General features: G+C 38.3%; 1 protein-coding gene across 1 annotated transcript; it reads right to left on the minus strand.

Annotated features, from left to right (window-relative positions):
• Positions 1-2,926: 2,926 nt before the first annotated feature.
• Positions 2,927-16,540, minus strand: IL26 (interleukin 26). The gene is made up of 5 exons (XM_006147296.2): positions 16,370-16,540; positions 16,231-16,287; positions 15,929-16,063; positions 3,438-3,503; positions 2,927-3,352 (listed from the first exon to the last, which is right to left on the minus strand). Exons 1-5 carry the CDS (start codon positions 16,538-16,540, stop codon positions 3,269-3,271), a joined length of 513 nt encoding a protein of 170 aa, XP_006147358.1. The 3' UTR covers positions 2,927-3,268.
• Positions 16,541-20,571: the final 4,031 nt, after the last annotated feature.

Below are 20,571 nucleotides of genomic sequence, written 5' to 3' on the forward strand. Positions count from 1 at the left end.
AGTTTTAAATTAAAGAATAAAATTTGTCACTAGGGAAAAAAGATCTACATCCAGTAAATTATAATTACAATTCTATAATTATATCATTATGATTCCAAAAGGTCCTATGAAGACATGAGCATTGCAAAACCATCAGCATCAGGTTGATGTCTGAATGCAATCTTAAAGCATCAGGAGAAATTGACCCGGCAAAACAGAGCTTGGGATGGTATTGGAGGCCAAAAAAAAAAACCTGAAATACGCAGGGAAGCTGGAGTACAGATTAAAAAAAAAAGTACACTTTAATCCCTCCTTGTGCGGATGCCTGTATAGAGCACGCTCGGTAACTCACTGAACAAGAACCAATCCAGAAACAGAGGCCTAGGAGGCTCCATGACCTGACACCAAACATACATTCTAAGAGCAGCCTCCAGGATTCACACACTCATCACATACTTACATGACATCCTCTATTCTGTTCTAGGTGCCGAGAGCTCTACAAACAGCAAGCAGATAAAAGCCCTGCACAGCCACTGTTCTGATATGATAAGAGACAGTCAGCAAACAGACAAGCATACCAGAGGGAGAAGGAGCGGTGTAAAGTGAAACGGGAACAAGCAGTTAGCTTGGGAGTGGGAAGCATATGTTTCTTTGGGTGACCCGTTGATGATAATGATCAGAGACATGAAAGAAGCTTCTTAGCCTCACTGAGGATTCTTTCCAACACTCTTACTCATTTCTGCTACTCCTTAGTACTTGGGTTCCTTCTGCTTTACCCAACCCTAGGGTTTGTTCAGTTAGCTCTCATACATGCTGACAGGCAAAACATTTGAATAAGACAGTTAGTCTCCTTGGTATGGTCCAAGAAGGATCTCCCAGAAGGGACCTCCTTCTATAAAGGCTAATTGGATTTAGGATTTATACAGTGTTTTATGGGCATTCAGTGAATGTAGCCATTTCCCAAAGAGTAATCATTTCTGGCCCTGATGAAGTTCTCAATAGGGGGACCTGTGAATTAGAGGTCCCCACCCCTGAACGCACAGTGACACTGCCAAGACAGACTCCTCACTATAGACAAGGACACCAGCTTCTCTTTTCGTAGCTGCCTTTTCAATAAACCAGTCTTTACTGAAACACATCAAATTTGTATTTTTTTTTAATATGAAAGAGGCTTGTTTGTGAATAGCACCAGTACCTGTATATTGGTTTGCTTTTTTTTTTTTTCACTTGGTGATGACTCTTAAATTCCTATGCCACTCTTGACTGAGTTTAGCCACAGTTGACTGTTCTGAGAAAACGAAAGAATTAGGGAAACCAAAACATTGAATTTAATCACCTGAAAATATTATGGAGGCAGGTGAAATATTATCCCTAAGAACCTCAACTCCATGTAATAAATCCTTCTTTACTGTCTGGCAAGTGAGTATTTCCCAGGCCCTCGGATGTCTAGAGGTTCAAAGCAATGGGGCAACTTAGAAATAGTGAGTAACAGAGACTGACAGCTCTGGGCTCTATGGAAGTGAAGCACAGTTAACCTCAGCTGTGGGACTATCAAGGGTCCTAAAAGTGGAGCAAGGAGAGGCTGTGGGTGCACCGTCTTCTTTTTGGTTCATAGCAAAGCCAAGGAGTAGGTCCCTGATCCCCCAGATCCCAGCTCCTCCAACTGTTCTTCAAGAAGGAAGGCTGCTCTGCTATATATAGCCTGGGAACATGCCTAAGAAATCCTAAGTGTGAGATAAAGAGTCATTCACTCTCCCCTTGCCACCCCCGCACTGCCCATCACACCTTTCCTGCCCTTTAGTCTTGCCAAGGAATGAGGACCCTGATAGAGAGATGAATAAAGAAGGCAGAAAAATTGTATTTCGGAGTAGGAACCCAATCAAGGTGACAGAAATTACCCAAAGAGCATGTGATTGAAAAGAAGAGCTAGATTCTGAGAAAACAATGAAGAGAAGGATGGGAACCAGCAGTTAGCATAATGACTATGTCACTGGACTCCCACGTAGTTGACCGTGGTTCGCGTCCCAGACCCAGTGGCTTAAAACTCACTCCGGGCGCATGTGCGTGCGTGCCCAAGATCCCGAGAGGAGAATGGAGGAGAAGGGATTGCGGCGTGACCATCCCCCCTGGGGGGTGATTTCTCGCTTTCTGTCTCTATGTCTCTCTCTGTCTGTCTGGCGAGCGCACATGCCCTATAGCGAAAAACCTCTCTAAAAAAAAAAAAATGAAGAGAAGGATTTCCAGGAACACAATCCATGAAGGCCTTGGCGAAGCTTCCTAGTTGTACCACAGGACACCAAATCATGATGCTGTCTGTGTGTAGCAGGGGCCTACTTAATGCCTTGTGGAAGCAAGTTGGCCGATTGCCCAGGACGTGCTGTCAGAAACTGCTCATGTCTTTTATGCTATAAGCCAATAGCAGTATAGCAGGATCCCATTAGCACAAAACAATGGTCAAGCTATATTATTTATTCACTGAAGGACTGTCTGTGCAAATGAGGTTTTTAGACATTATAAAAAAGTTGACTGTGATGGAATCTGAGCCATATTTAGACTTTGATTTGGCCTCTACCAACTTTCCTAATTGTATGGAGCCTAAAATGAGCATTATCAAGTTTTAACATCATTTTGACTTGGCTTCTTTTGGTCTCTGTGGCTTGGGTTATCTGTCAAAGATGTTCCTGGTAAGTCATTCCAAGCAGTGAGCTGACCGTGTGCCCTGTTTGTTCCAATCTGGTTGTTATCCCTTGCACCCAATGAAATTCCAACATGCTGTCATGAAAAGGATAACCAGGAAAAAGCAACAAAGTTTATTTAAAATTAACATCTTCTCAGAGTTAATTTTACACTGGGAATAATTTATAATCATCAAACTCTTAAGCAGATGATATTCATATACATAGCATCTATTTAAGTCTCAATAACATTATATTGTATCCCAGAAATCCATTGTTTTTCCTCCACAAGTATTCTACATAAGTCATTCAGTTTATACTTTAAATTAAATTTATACAATGCATTTGTGAACAATAAAACATGATCAAGATGAAAAATATTCTTTGAAAGCACAGAAAATGTACACATTAGTGACAATGTACTTAATCTCCACAACTACTACATTAAAATCTACTATATTAAATCTTTCTAGTCTATTCTAAATCCCATAACTTATTATCAGTGTTAAGTATACAATTTTCAAAAAGAAATACAGTACCATAAATTTATTTCCAGTGGTTCTCATTGGATTTCAAAATAATTATAAGATTGATGCTCTTGGCTTCATGATTTACTAAATGCTTTCCAAGAAGCTCTTAATCCAGGAAAGAAGAATATCCAATTCACTGACAGCTTTGTAGACTCCTTTGTTCCCAATCTGCAGATAAAGTATAATATAATAGCAGAAATGTTCAATATTATTAAAAATAAAGTATTCATAAACAAAGACTTAGCCTACTTACTCTATAAAATGTTTTTTTTATCTTGGTCATGGGTTCCGTCTCTCTAGCTGATGAAGTACAGGAAATCTAAGAATCAACAGTAAGCACAATTAATATTGTGAAAGAGGCATTCGTAACAGTCTTCCAGCCATTCAACATTTTGAAGCAGGTATTTGTGCTGGGCACTGGCTATGTACTGGCAAATAAGTAACACATGGTCACTGTCCTCGCAGAACTTACAGTTTTATGGGGAAAGCAAACAATAATAAGCAAACAAACAATTAAAAGTTTGCAAATGACAATTAAAGCTATGCTTGCAATGTACAAGGCTCTATAATAGGAATTTATAGGAACAAACTACTTTTAAGTGAGAGGTCAAGAAGGGCTCCTTTGAGAAATGGGATTTAATTTGATCCAAAAAACTGAGGAACCAGCAAGATGAGGAAGAGAGGAGAGGAAAGAGGCAACTGAGGCAGAAACACAAGAAAGAAACTCAGGCAGAGAGAAAAGCATTCCCTGAAACACGCAAGAGATTAATACTTTCCAGGACCTGAAAGGAGAATAAAGCATGGGCAACGTCAATTAATCCGGAGCAAAGTGAGAAGCATGGGAGATGTGAAAATGACAGGAAAAAGAAATATACATATGCTTTTTGGAAAATCACCCTGGCTATCATGGGCTATGTACAGTGCAATGTTCAGGCGTAGACCAGCTAGAAGAAAGCACCCAGGAAATTGCTCTTTGTGCCTTAATGAGAAGAAAGCACAGGCTGATATCTTGAGAAATGGGCTTGTAGCCTGGCTAAGGGAAACGACCGGTCTCCTTTGTGCAGGTGAATTGTCAAACCCTACCTAAGCCCAGAAATGACTTAAGAGTCAAATAGGAGGAAATTACTATCCTTTTTTATTCTCCTACAAATTTTCAGGGTTAATTAGAGAAAAGGGAAGAGAAGAAAAAGATGAAACTGTCTTACTTATCTGTTTAGTTTTATTCATAAAATCTTAGCTCTGGAGTAGACTAACGAGATTATATATGCCAATAGTCCTCAATTTTCAGAAAAGGAATCAAAGCCCTAGAGGTTAAGTTACTGCCTAAGGTCTCACAGGATGTCCTACTCTGGAGACAAAATAATCAAAATGTACAGGCACATCAACAATGACATGCTTAAATTGATCTGAAAGATGAAATCCAAACTAATGAACTAGAAATTGCTAAATAAAAATACCTATTAAAATGAATAATGGGGTTGGCAGGTGGCATGGTAGTTAAGGGCACTAGACTCCCAGTTCAAGCCCTGGACCTGGCGGCTCTCTCTCTCTCTCTCTCTCTCTCTCTCTCTCTCTCTCTCTCTCTCTCTCTCTCTCTCTCTCTCTCTCTCTCTCTCTCTCTCTCTCTCTCTCTCTCTCTCTCTCTCTCTCTCTCTCTCTCTCTGTCCCTCTCTGGTCAAATGAAAATAAATAAATAAATAAATAAATAAATATTACATAAAAATTTTAAAATAAATAAATAAATAAAAGAACGAAACATGACCAAAGCCTACTGACAGGTATCTACAGGTATCTTTAGGGTCTTCATGGTGCTAACTACGGCATGGCTCTATCCAAATGGGAACCTTGTCTTCAAGTCAGACCCAGCTGAGAAAAGAAGAGACTTCTTATAATAGGGGCCTTCATGAGTAGGCACAGAAGGACTCTCTGCTCAAGGGGCTGCAGACACAGACTGTTTGGGGTAGGATACACAAATACAGGGTTAAACTTCCCTGTGATAATAGCCCTAGGTATAATTCATGTTATATTTGCAACGAAATATGAGATCCTTTTGTTTGCAAGAGGTGATTATAATCTGATATGTATATGTGAATTCTTAGTAGAACTTCATAGTCATGCTCAATGCACATAAGCTCTTTTTAAAAATATAATAGTGCATCATTCTTCAGGTGCCTATAATCACATGTTATGATTTCACACTGACAGTAGGAGACCAAAGAAACCAACAAAACTGTAGACATTATTTACAAAGGAAAGAAGATTAAGACATTTCTGTTGACTATGTCCTCTGCCTATGGATATTTCTTTAATATTTTTATTGCCAGAGGGCATAAGCACTTGCCAGAAAGAGAAAAAGAGAGAGAGAGAGAGAAATCACTTGCCATGGGGCATGATCAGACCACAGTTCTGTTTCTTCCATTTCTCTATCCTATCAGGATTTGGGGCACACACACACTTGCCTGGTGTGTTTTTCAAGCCTCTAGAGCCAGGATTTGAACTGTGTTCAGTCATGGGATCTGGCTTTCTATGCACAGGGCCTGATTACGGAGGTAAGGAGCCTGCCCTGCCTAGAGAACGTTTATGTATGAAGCATTCATTCCACAGCAGGGTGGAATTATTTCATATCCAATACACATGCTACCTAAGAAAAGCAAGGCGAGTAGGAAAGGAGAAAAACAGAGTTTGGTAACAAAAATAACTGAAGTGCCAGTGTTGCTATTAGAGATATGCTCTGAATTATAGGATATTTTCTGGTGCTTTGAGCTTTGTTTACTATAAATGACCCCAGAAGAGATCTAACCCAGAAGGTTCTTATTTTCTTAATGGTTGTAAATATGTCCACAGAGCCGGTAGGAAAGCCAGATTGATTTTAGTGCCATAATTCATGATGTTTGCTTGAAAGGAGGAATGAGTAAAAGAATCCCTTCCTTTTCTTTGTATGTTAGTATACAGTTGCGGTTGTTGAAATTAGGAGGCATGGGCCGATAGTTTTACAGTAAGAATGATTGAACAATTTGAGAAATTCATCTGAAACAAATATGATCAAGACTAGAGGCAATTTATTAATCGGGTTAGAATAATTAGAGGCCAGCTCAAAGAAAAGTCTGGGATAGTCACATAGCCTGAAGCACACAGACAAGTCTACAACATGTATTTGTGGCATAATTACTATATGCCAGGCATATGGTAGGGCCTCTGCCCATCTAGCTTTGATTAATTTAAGTTATGAACATAGCTACGGAATGAATATCACCTCAGGGCACAAGCCATGGCTCACAATCCACCAGGAATCAGACAGTGATGCAGAATGATAACAGTGTAATATTGTGAAGAGAAAAACTGTGATTTAAAACAAACAAACAAAAATATGACTGCTCTGGGAGGAAGAGGAGAGGCAATCCAACTACCGGAACCCAAAGGGCTTCCAGATGGGAAAAAAACATGTGTGTTGCATCTTGATTGATGAGTAAGATCAGAGAGAAGGAGCAGGGAGAAGGGCTGAAAAGGCGAATGAAGATGTTCCATGGTTGGAGAAAGCCGGAATCATTTAAACACCCTTAGGGTCTCAGCTAAAATCTTCAGACTAAATGCTCTAGGTAGCGCCCCCATCCCCCCCACCCCCCGCAGCACACCCTCCTGTTTGCTCTCTTCACAGTATCCTATCACAACCTGAGACAACTGGCTGAAAGCACGGTTAATGAGCTCAGTGAGAGCATAAATACTATCTGTCAATTTTTGTTGAGTCCCCAACATCTGGGATAGTATTCAGCAAAGACTAGAGATGCAGTAAATGCACATTGAGTGAATAAATCGAAGAATGAAATGCAAATGTCTGCTGACTGCGTACAAACCTACTGGTTTAATCAAAACTGAAAGCATATCTTAGGCATTACTGAGCACCTTGACTGTTCAAAACAGTTGGATGAACAAACAATGCAATCTCTAGTTTACATCCACAATATCCTCACATGTTTAAAAAGTTATAAAAGGTCCAGCAGTGGCATGGTGGTTAGGGAGCTAGATTCCACATGGCCAGCTTGCATGGTTCAAGTCCCACACCCAGAGATGAGAAACATGCTGGATGCATGCCAAAAATCCCCAAAGAGGGAGAAATAGAAGAGGAATTACGGTGTGACCATTGCCTGCGGGAGGCTCTTTCTTACTCTCCTTCTCTGCTTTTCTCTTCTCTCTCTCTGTCTCTCTCTCTCTCAAGAGTGCACATGTCCTCTGACAAATTTAAAATAACAATAACAATAAAGTTACATGAACTTGTAGTGTTACAACAGCTAAAGCAAAACTAGAAAATCTTTCTTCCATAATTCTGAGGGAATGAGATGCGCGGATACTGAATGGGCAGCACAGTTCCCCAGAGAACAAGCTGGGCATCCTGAATTCTCATCAAGAACAGCCTCTTCTACAGAAAGGATTTTATTATATCATTCTCTACTAAATTATAAATATATTGCCACTGGAGGAGAAAAAAGACATAGAAAAGACCTTATATTTTTTTGTTTTCCTCAATGTCAAGCTGGATGGTAGTGATTTTTTTTTCTTTTTTTTAGTTTTTTGTTTATTTTGGGAGAGAGTTTTTTTAGTTGACATTATGGATAACACTAGTTTTTTTAGTTTCTACTCTGCCATAGTCTTGAGGTCCTGGGTTTTCTCAGAAATATATGAGATTAAGGGACCAGCAGTTAGCGTAATGGCTATGTCGCTGAACTCCCATGTAGTTGACCACAGTTTAAGTCCCAGACCCGGTGGCTTAAACTCACACCAGGCACATGTGCGTGCGTGCCTAAGATCTCGAAAGGAGAATGATGAATGACAATGGATCGCAGCGTGGCCCTCCCCCTGGGCGGGTGATTTCTTGTTTTCTGTCTCTCTGTCTCTGTCTTTCTGGCGAGCCCACGTGCCCAATAGCAAAAATCTCTCCAAAATAAAAAAGAAACATGAGATTAAAGATTAAATTCATTAAATTCATTTACTATTGTATGACAGCAAATATAGTTTTTGTTTTATTTTGTTTTGTCTTAGAAATTTTTGCTATAGGGTATGTGTACTAGTTGAAGAGACAGATGGATACAGAAAACTAGAGATCAGCCCCCCAGGGGGATGGCCATACTGCAATCCCTTCTCCTCCATTCTCCTCTTGAGATTTTAGGCATGTACACCCATGCACCAGGAATGAGTTTCAAGCCACCAAGTCCGGGACTTGAACCATGGTCAACTACGTGGGAGTCCAGCAATGTAACCACTATCCTATCTGCTGATCCTCAGATGTAAAGTTTTAAGCAAAACTTATTCAATTATTTTTTTGCATGGTTTGTCACAAGACTTTTAAAGTATTATCTGAGGTGCATTTAAGACAACAGTTGAAAAAAAGTGTGTCAGTGTAGCTGTTCTGAAAATCGACTAAATAAATGTCAGTTTGAAAAAAGGGCAGGTTCCTGGACATCAGGACTACTAAGGCCAAAAAAGTATAGGAAACTTAGAAAGAAAATAACAATATTAGCATTATTCAAAGAAAGCACAACTATATCGGCAACTAAGTTTCCAAAAAAGGAAAAAGTGACTAAACTGTTAGCCACATGTCTGTCTGCAGAACCAAATTCATAACCAGACATTTAATTTTAACAAAACAAATGATAAATATTTAGCACCTGAGTTAATATGTAACAAAGAGTTTATAAAACACTAATACCTATATTCTCTATAAACGCCAAGAATTATCTGCTATAAATAAGCATATATAATCCTATTTACCTAGAATAATCAATCTTAGACCCTTATGAAAAATTTTTCAATGTTTCAACCACAGAAAGAAAATTAGAAATAGTTTTTAAATGCCTTAAAAACAGACAGAAACTAGGGTAAGATGACTTTATTTCAAATTTATAAACATTCTGTGTAAGAAGTACATGTAAACAAGGGGAATAAATTATGGAATAGTGTATTACAGTAAACAAAATCATTGAAAATTCAATACATACTTTCCAAAACAGCCCCAATGAAAATTTCAAATGTGCACCACATAATGTAATGTTTAATCTTAAAGATGGAGGATATGTTTATATCCCTGATTTGATTATTACTGAATTCATACTCAGAAAACCATATTGTACTCTACAAAGACATACAATGGTGATATGTAAATCAGAAATCATAATGTAAAACTTTTCAGGCCAGCTCCATAGACCAGTGGTTAAGGCAGCCAGATCACGCTTGACCAGCTGCACAGTTCAAGTCTCAAACCTGGTGACTTGAGAAGCATGCTGGGTGTGTGGTGTTGCTCCAGATCTTGAAAGGCAGAGAGATGTAAGACAAGGGATGCGGCATGATTATTTCCCATGCACAGGGAGCGGAGTTGTATTCCTCTCCTTCTCTCTGTCTCCCTGTCTCTCTCGGGTTAACTCATGTGCCCCCTGGTAAATTTAGAAAAAAGGAAAAAATGGGCCAGTCAAATGGCCTAGTGGCTAAATAGCTGAATCCCACATAGCCAATTATGTGGTTCGAGTCCCAGACCCAGCAGCTTGGAAAGACACACCAGGTGTGCATGCATACATGCCTAAAATTCCAGGAGGAGAATGGAGGAGAAGGGCTTCCAGTATGGCCATACCCCCTAGAGGGTGATTTCTTACTTTCCTTCTCTCTGTCTCTCTCTAGTGAATGCATGAGTCTCATCGTAAAACCCTAAAAATTAAAATAAAACAGGTATCTTAGAAGAACTAAATATATAAACAGATTTTTAAAAAAGAAAGACATACCAGGTGCATGTGCACACATGCCTAATATCCTGAAAGGAAGAAAAAAATGAAGGAGAAAGGATTGCAATATGACCGTTCCTCATGGGGATTCTCTCTCTCTCATCTACACACAAACTGACAAAAAAAAAATTAGATGACAATCTAGTAAAAACACACACAAACTGACAAAAAAAAAAAATTAGATGACAATCTAGTAAAAAAATTTTGTGACCTTTATGATAAATAAGATTTTTAAAATATGACACAAATCATATTTACCTTTCTTTCTCCAGGACCTAGTGCAACATTTGGCTAATGTAAAAGTAACTCAAGTTGCTCTAAGCCAATAGGCCAAAAGTTAATTCACTGTTCAACCAATTAACAAAGTGTATTAATTTCCTTTAACAGTTTAGATTCAGGTGATTGGATTTTTGTTTTTTTGTTTGTTTGTTTGTTTTTGTTTGTTTGTTTTTTGTCTAACACAGCTGTAAAGTAATTCCAGTTTGCCTCTGTCTCAGTTCCCATCTTATTCATGAGAAGAATATATTCATAAGAAGAAATCATTCATTGACTGTAATTATAAACAAGATCATCCAGTACCACTGTGCAGGGCGTGAGCACCCAGCATGAATTCACTGTACCATGTCCTTGCTAAACTACCTTTTTTCTAACTTGTGCAAAAATGTCCTATCGACTAAGAGTGGCCCCAGTCACAAAAAAACACATTAATAAAGAATAATTGAATAATTATGGTGAATAATTTGGCCAAAATTATCTCCTCTTCTTCCTAGCCATAACCTAGACACTGTATTTGCAGCTATTCATGGTCATGTGACTGGTTCTTGCCAATGGAGTGATATCGGCATATGTGCCATTTTGGGAGTAAGGCATGTAAGATGCTTTGTCTTTTTTCTATTTTTCATCCCCCTTTCACTGACGAAATACTGAAGGCTTAAGGAATGGCATAGCTGCAATATGGAAGGACCTTGAATCCCTGTTTCATAATGTGAAGGAAAGCAACTCCATCTGGAAAATTCAAGATAAATTTTTATATGAGTAAAAAATAAAGTTTTTTTTAAAAAGTCTTTGCCTTAGGGCATGTGTGCTTACCAGAGATAGAGAGAGAGAGACAGAGACAGTGAGAGGGAAAGTAAGAAATCACCCCCAGCAGGAGATAGCCATGCCACAATCCATTCTCCACTTTCCTCTCAGGATCTTGGGCACGTATGCACACGTGCCCTGTATGAGTTTCAAGCCATTGGGTCCGGGACTCAAACTGTGGTTGTCATGTGGAAGTCCAGTGACAGAACCATTATGTTATCTGCTGACCTTAAAAAATAAAGTTTTAAAATTCAAAGCCACTAAATTTGGGGGAGTTATTTGTTACAGTAGTTAGCATCACATTAATATCAAATTTGGTACTTAAAGGTACTCTTGACTATCAAGAATTCTAATATATATATTCTTGCCATATAAGAATATATTATTGTTATATGAAGAGATAAGAATTCTGCATGGGACCAGCAGATGGCCTAACGGTTTCAATACTGGACTCCCACTAGTTCAAGTCCCAGACCAGGTGGCTTGAAACTCTTGCCAGGCACATCTGCCTGTGTGCCCAAGATCTAGGGAGGAGAAGGGACTGCAGCATGGCCATCCCCTCTGTGGGGTGATTTCTCACTTTTTCTCTCACTGTCTCTTTCTATGTCCTTCTCTTTGTGTCTCTCTCCCCAACGAGCACACATACTATAAGGCAAAAACCTCTTAAAAAAAGAGAATTCTACATTCTTGGGGCCCGCGGGTGGCTTAGTGACTAAGGCACTGACCTCAAGCCACGGTTTGAGTCCTAGACCCAGAGGCTTGAAACTCACACCAAGCACATGTGTGTGCCTGCTCAAAATCCCAAGAGGAAATGGAGGAGATGGAGGAGAAATGGGGGGTAATTTCTCACGTTCTGTCTCTCCATGAGTGCACATGCCCTGTAGCAAAAACCTCTCAAAAAAAAAAAATTCTGCATGCTCAAAAACATTGAGTTCTGATGACTTTAATGTCCTTTGAGCTCCCTGCTCTCTGCTAATTGGTCTCTAATTCCAACAGCAGGAACCTGGAACAGAGACAAATAGACCAGCCCTCAAAATGAAGGACTTATTTCTTGTGAAGACAGAATAAAAGCTAGTGAACAAAAACTAAACAAGTTATAGAAAATAAATTCAACAAGATGGTATTTTGGTGAGTTTTCCATTTGGTAAGATGGCTTAGAGCAGGCACATATATTTTAAACTATGTTTGATGAAAGAAGGGAAATAGTAGGAAAAAAGAAAAGCGTTTGAGTAAAAGAAGAAAAATACTTGGTCCCAGTAACTTGCTGGCTACTCATAAAGTATAAATCTAGAAACTCTCCAAATGTGGTAATTACTTATTTCATTGTCTTTATCAAATAATAAGAGTAACACCATTTCTGGATTTCAAACTATACTGAATTAAACAAATATAACAGCATGGTACTGTTGTAAAAATAGACTCATCACCCAATGGAACAAAATAAAGAGTTCTATAATTAATCTATGCATGTATGATCAATTAATGTTTAACATCGGTACCAAGTATACACATTGGGAGAAGAGTCTCTTCAATAAGTTATATTGGATAAAACTGGATATCCACATGCAAAAGAATGAAGTAGAATCCTTATCACACACTATCTATATAAACTCAAAATAGATTCAAGACTTAAACATAAGAACTTGAAACTGTAAAACTACTAAAAGAAAAAGTTGAGGTAAAACAATGCAACATTAATCTGGGCAATGATTTTTTAGATTTGACCCCAAAAACATAGGCAACAAAAATAAAAATGAACAAATGAGATTGTGTCAAAATAAAAAGTTTCTGCATGACAAAGAAACAACTACAGAACGAAGAGACAATCTATAAATGGGGAAAGGAATATGTGAACGCCATGCATCTGAGAGAAGACTCTGGAGCAATGATGTAAATGCAGCATTAATCATTTGAACCCTTCAAACTCCTGTTTAGCCTACAACATCACACTAGCTTAGGCATGACTCCAGAGTCCTAGAAACAATGGTTGACCATTTCCTCCTGCTTCCTAAAAATGGAATAAATCTTGTACTGGTTTTGAACTATGTCAAGATTCTGCAGAAATAGAACCTGCAGAATCCAAGGCTACTCTCTCTGCAAGTCCCTCCTTCTCAAAATCTTCCTGATCCATCCTGATTTCTGCTCTGAATCCCTAAACTTTGCTAGTACTGCTATAAAAGCACTTCTACTTTCTTCCCCTTGGGAAAATTGTGAAGTTCCCTTGCTACCCTTTCCTTTCCCCAGAACCCTCACAACAACGCACATGTACACATATGAACACACACGTGTGCACTCATGCACACACACAGTTCAAAACTCCTAGAGGACAAAGGGATACATTTTACTCATTTTGCTACAACAATCCCCATATGCAGGACAGCAGGGGAAATACAGGAAGTGGAATTACTTTGCATATATTGACTGTGTATAGAGTGACAATATGTAGTATTCATTTTTTATTATAAAAATATCATGATTAAATTAATGCTGCTTACTTCACATTTTATAAGTTTCCCCTGCTAAACTCTGCCTTGACTACTAATTTAGAATTCTTATAGAATGGATGCTCAGTAAATTTAATCTTAAATAGATAGTAGCTCCTATCGCCAAAAATATAAAATTACGATTTGCAGCAAGATTAAACACAAGGCCGGTACAGTACCTATTTCCCTAAAGGCAGTGTCTGTGGAGACTACTTAAATCTCAGGCTAATCCTAAAACTTTCTATCTCATAGGGGTGGTTGGCTATCCCAGAACAAAAATGCCATAGTTCATGAGATAAATTAACTAGAGTCAACAATCATTTAGGACTGGAGGTGAGAGAATTTTAAAAAGAAAGCACCAAATTAGGAGGCCCTGGTGGGAAGTTTGACTGGACGATATGTTTGAATTTGGCCACCAGGGGGAGTCAGCCACTTTGATAAGAGGCGACAACTAAGCCAGGTGCCACTCCGCTCCTCTTCACCCTGCCATCGCCGCTCAAGTCCCTGAAAGAAGCATCTCTATTGATAGATGGAAGTCTCTTGAGGGACAATCCTGTCCATAAATAAATCAAGGAAAACCAGAGTTTCTAGACGGACCTCGGGTTTCTAAGCTTTTCATCTAGAATATTGCTTGCTTTTGGTTATCATAATCATTATGTGTGCTCTAGCTATTTGAGCCAATGAAACCCACTCAAAAATAAAAACAAACATGGATTTGAGGGTTTCAGGTGTCTACATACACTGTATTGTATCAGGCAATTTTTTTTTTGTAGTGCCTCACCATCATTAGCAAACAATGTAGAATAACATAAAATTAAATCAGGTGACTAATGTAAAGGACAGCTTCTAAACAGAGGGACCAAAGACTCCAGCAAAAGAGAAGAAGGTGATATTTTAATCTCATTTAAAAAAGAATTTACAGCGCTCTCTGTATACCATGTACTGAGACGGGAAAGGCGCTCTGGCTTTTACAAGTGTCCCATGCTCGCCTACAGTGACCGCCACAGGCCTCATTATTTCCCCACCACCAAGTTCTCCATGGGTTACCCTCCCCCTCTTCAAATTATTCTATGGGAAAAAAAAGAAAGAAAGAAAAAACCTCTCCTACTGGGAGTGATGGTGCAATCAGCTGGTGGTGAATGAAATGTAAAATTATCACTATTTAACTTAAATTTGTGAGACCATACCATTCACTGTCCCAATAAGATGACCTCACAAGTTGAGTACAAAATAAACCAAAGATAAGTGATAACGATCTTTCCATTATTTCAGGCATGGGGACTGACCCAGAACACTTTCTTTGAGGTCAGCAAAGTACCAGTTTGTGGTTTTTATTATTGCTATTTTAATAGAATTTTTTTAAAAAGCTTATAAAAGTCATACAATACAAATCCGCAAAACAACATACTTTAAATACAAATTAAGGAAAAAGAGAATGTAAATTTTTGTACTTGACAAGTTATACTCATAAAATGCCTCAGCATTAGGCCTGAAAATTGGATTGTGTGCATTTTAAGTAGACCTCAAGAAAAAGACACACTGCCTATTAAAAAATAAAAACCCACCTCCAAGAGCAAGCTTTAAGACTCAGTGACCAGAGAGCCCAAGGGTGGGAAGCTCACTTCTATCTGGCAGCCCAGGGACTGCAGTAATGGTCACTACCCCACTTTCGCTCCATCTGCAAGGCACAATTGCAGAAGGCTGGAAGCAGTGTTCTTGGAGCCCAACAAAGTCATAGGTCCAGCACTCACCACAGAAGCAAATCAACTAACATTTGTATATAAATCCAGGCTTTTTCTTCTATAGCTGCACTAGTAATTTATTATGTAGTGGATGTTTTGTAGAAATGTGGTCACCTTTGCCTGCTTACATTCCTACCACTTACTATAACAAGACCATACCGAGACACCTACTAATTTCGGTATCAAGGAAGACATGTCCCTGCTCTTAAGTTTTTTTCATGACTAGAAAACTTCTATATATAAATTAAAAATTAAAAAAAAAAAATAAAAGTTCTATTATTATGGAAAAGAAAAAAAAAGAGAAAAGAAAGAAAGCTGCTTAGCAAAGAGTTGGAACCCAAGAAATAGTTGTTAAATGAATGAATTCTCAAGAATCACATAATGAGATGATTTTTAAAATAATAAATATTTATTCAACAACCAACTCAGGTTAGGTCTCTACAATATGTTGCACATGCTATTCTTTAAGAAACAATAAATAGTGGCACAACAAGTTATGAATGATTATGAATGATTCTTTGATGTAGTTCCCTGTGATAGACTCTTCATTTATACTAAAACCAACAATTACAAAGCCCTTTGTACTCACCCGTTGGTATGGAGATGGCTTTCTACATGCTATTTTCTAGACGCATCTCTAGGATTGAATTTACCACGCTTGCTGGGCATACTTACACAGTGGCTCAGTTTTTGCCTAAGGCTATGAAAGTCTTCTACAAAGTGTGTTTCCTTACAAACTCGGAATTGGAGTTGAGCAAAAACATCTTCCATGTAGAAAGATAAAATCTGTTCTCGGAAACTGCAGTTCTTCTACAAATAAGATATAAGAAATTATGTAAGAAAACCGTGATTAGTTTGTTTTTTAAAAGTCATAGAATCAGTCCTCTGAGCATTACTTAATGACCGTGCAGAAAAGTTAAAATACAGGGAGGAAAAAAGCATCAAACAAGCAGAAAAGGAAAGACCTTCTGGCTTACCATAAATTGCTTTTTCATTTTCTTTTTTAATAATCGTATCTTTTTTATGCGATCTTCCTACAATAAAACAGAGAAATTAGTTGTATCCAAGATTACCAATGTCTTTAGGTCACCCATCTGTGCAAAGCCTGATACTTACTGGAATTGTTGCTTTGAGACATGCTGCCTTGATATAGAGACCGTCAACAGCTTGGGACAGTATTCCCCTGGGGTAACAACTTTTGGTGAAGGAAGATTGATTGTGCTTAGCCATAGCAAGAGACAGAGTGACAAGCAGCAACCCAGACTTCAAAATGTGATTCACCCACATTTCCCTCCACCCCACTCTGAGCTTGTATAACTCACAGTAGCCAAAGAGTTACTCTTGAAGGTTAGATAAGAGAATAACCTACTTATTTTAATCCTCCAAGTTGCCTCTCCAATGAGATGCTGTGAAAGATAACTTACAGTTGATACAGAGGAACTTTAGTTGTTCTATTTTTTTAGAACTTGCTTCATAATCAAAAACATTGACCACACCATCTGTGATGTTGTGACAAAGCTCGAGTTTACTGGTAAGATGAGGGCCCCATTGCCACAAAATTTCAGAACTTGCAGTTGTACATCATAACAGATTTCATTATTTTAAAATAAATGCTATGTCTGTTAAAAAAAAAAAAAGCTGGCTTTTTAGAAGACCATCTATCACTTTTTAAACCCTTAGATGAAAAAGAAAATCTCCTTTTCTAACCAAAATGTCTGAAAATTTTAACCAGATAGAATGCATATTCCTATAAGATCTGCTCATGACCCCAAATGGATTTTGTGCTTATCCCTTGCCAATCCTTCACCTCGCTGCCCCTTTTTCCTTAGAAGTCATCATTCTACAACTGGCAGCAAGAATTTTTCCAGCTCAGAAATTGTAAGTCTCTGAGCATATTTAAGATTTGTTTGGCACTGGACCTGGTCTAAAAGTTGATCATAGTCATTCTCCATGCTAGCCAGCAGACCTGCCTCACTGTGGTCTCTTAATGACCTGGCAAATATGATCTCAAAGGATGAATAATCCTCACCACTAAGGATACTGAAAACAAGTCCTGAAGGCAATTCCAAAAGAGAGTTCAGAAACATCTTAAATAACAGGAGAACCATTAGCTTCAGACACTAATTTAACAGTTCATTATCTGTTCATTTGGATGTATGTTTATTATATCACTTTCACAAATTTCTTATACAGAAACGTATAAAAATTGCCAATATAAACGTATAAAAATTGCCACAAGATTTGGTTTTGAAATGATTCGGCACTCATTAGCTGTGTAACCTTAATAAGATTGCAAATCTTCTCTAAGTTTCAGGGTTTTGTTGAAACATTATTGTACCATTAAAATGGTACAATAATTATACTGACTATAGAGGGGTTTTGTGAACAAAAAAATACAGTAATATAGAGCCAAAAGGTGGCACTGAGGTTAAGGCACTGGATTCCATGTGGCCAACTACACTGTTCGAGTCCCAGACACAGTGACTTGAAAATCACACTGGGCACTTGGGCTTGCATGTCAAAAGTCCTGAGAGGAGGGCAGAGGAGAAGGGATTGTAATGGGCTATCCCCCTTAGGGTGTGACTTCTCACTTTCCCTCTCTCTCTCTCTTTCTGGCGAGTGCATATGCCCTATAGCCAAAAAAAAAAAAACTAAAATGAAAAATATGGCAATATAAACAGAATACTTACTACAATGACAGCTATAGAAATACTCTGGTAGTAGCAGCTATTGAATTATTATTTACCAAATTCTATATAATAAATGCACGTGTAACACCCTGGAGAGCGTTAATCACAAGTTTTCCAAAGCTCTGAGAGGTGGTGGAGGAAAGTGAGAAAGTGAAGGGCAAATAAGGATATGGCAAGATTTCAGAGTGTACGGACGTGAAGAATTCAGTTACTCTCATACAAACCTAGAGGGCCGACTAGAACCATTAACTGGACATTTTAGGGAGGCTACTCCTGGATGATATACAGGAGACGATTCACACAACTGATCAAAACCGTAATTGACTGGACCAACTCTGAAATGCTAGTACAGCAGCTATATTTCCCTTAACATTTAAGTGCTTTTTCACTCAAAAGAATCCTAGCTGCCCTTTCTGATGACCCAGCATATCTAGTGAACAAAACAAACTTACCAGCCCATGCAAGAGGAACACAACTTGCGTTGAGTCTTCAGTGAGACTTTCAGTTTGTTTTCCTTCTGTGGGAGATAGAACAACAACAGATGGGTTTTCTTCATTGATAATCCATTTAGGTGACCCTGACATACATGTCTTTTTACACTTTAATACCCTAAAATCACAACACGTCTTATACACCACAGGGTTTTACAACCCCATCGATGTGCAGCTGCCCCTTCCTGTGCAATCTTAAACTTGTTCATAACCACCAAGGGTGTCATCACTTCAGTTGAACTGTGTGCCTGGTTGCTACTACATGTGTTCAACTTAATTGCTATCTAAAACATCTTCAGAATGATTACCCTATGACTCAGCATTAAAACAAAAGTTAATATGTTTACAGAAAAGCACACAACAGTTACAGGACGTAAATTTAGTATTACAGAAGCAGTATTTGTTTTTGGAAGCATGACCAAAATTACACATGTATTTGAAGAACGATGAACAAGTGCTAAATGCTGAGAGAAGATTCATCAGTAGCACTTTTTTTCCTTTCTTAGTGGTAAATAAAGTAACGATGCGCTTCCCAATATGTGTATCTTAAATTTGCCTAAATTTGCTTAAATTTGCCTAAATGAACTCAGGGCAAGAAAAGCACACAACAGTTATAGGACGTAAATTTAGTATTACAGAAGCAGTATTTGTTTTTGGAAGCATGACCAAAATTACACATGTATTTGAAGAACGATGAACAAGTGCTAAATGCTGAGAGAAGATTCATCAGTAGCACTTTTTTCCTTTCTTAGTGGTAAATAAAGTAACGATGCACTTCCCAATATGTGTATCTTAAATTTGCCTAAATTTGCTTAAATTTGCCTAAATGAACTCAGGGCATAATCCCTTAGGATCATAAGTTCTGAAGTCAATATAGCTGTACATAGTAATATTTTTAAGCACTCATCCTTAAAAAAAAAAACTGAAATCCAATATATTGCTTTTCAGGATCAAGCCAGAAACTATAAATAGAAACAGTTAAAGAACTATAAACATGTTTAGTACAATATCATTGTTTTGTCTCTCCAGAAAAGGTAGGTCTCTACTGATAATTCTACCCAGAAAACCTATTTATCTCATGTTTCCATCATCAAAGAGATAGATGTGAAGATGTTAGGGAAGAAATAAAGAGTATTGTAAAAGAATGGGTGGGAAGGCAGGGGTTTTGGAAGTGGGTTAAATGAAGAAGTTTGAAGGGGAAAAGCACATGAAAATTCACTAAGAGCCTCAGCCCAAGTGTCTGGTCCTTTGCTAGATAAATGATCTCTTTAGGTTTTCACTCTTCACCATTAATGTGTTTATTTACCAAATACTCATTAAGTACCTGTTATCTTACAGGCTGTGCTAGGGCTTGGCATGCACAATAAACAAAACAGATGAACTTCCTGATTTCATAAAACATGCTAATGGTGGAGGTGAGAGAAGAGACAGACACTAAATAAAAATAACAGATTGCTGGGACCAACAGATGGCATAATGGTTACATCACTGAAGTCCCATGTGGTCAACCACAGTTTGAGTCCTGGACCTGGCAACTTAAAACTCACACTGGGCACATGTGCATGTGTGCCCAAGATCCCGAAAGGAGAATGGAAGAGAAGGGATTGTGGCATCTCTATCTCTTCTCGGGGGTGATTTCTCACTTTCTGTCTCTCTGGCGAGGGCACACACCCTATAGCAGAAATCTCTATTTTAAAAATAAATAAATAAATAACAGATATCAGTTATAAGTAAGTTATAAACAGAAAACACTAAGTGCTTTGAAAAAAAACTTGAACAGAGTAGGGGAGATATAGGTGCTGAGATGGGTATGGAGATGATTGTAAACAGGATGACCGCACTACATATCTGTTCCTTATTACTTTTATGTACTTCATAACATCATGCTGCAAACCTCAAATACATATAGTATACTTTATTTTTAATAAAGGATGATCCTAGAAGGCCTCAGTGCAAAGATAACATTTAAGAAATAGCCTGAATGAAGTAAGGGAGTAAGTTACGGAAATACTTGTTTCAGTTAAAGAAACAGTGGATGCCACATGCTTGGGGAACGAGTGGATCTCACAGGTTCAGTGGGAACGAGTGGATCTCACAGGTTCAGTGGGAACGAGTGGATCTCACAGGTTCGGTGGGA

Source organism: Tupaia chinensis, unplaced genomic scaffold (assembly GCF_000334495.1).
Source record: "Tupaia chinensis unplaced genomic scaffold, TupChi_1.0 Scaffold000208_1, whole genome shotgun sequence".
Lineage (NCBI taxonomy): Eukaryota > Metazoa > Chordata > Mammalia > Scandentia > Tupaiidae > Tupaia > Tupaia belangeri.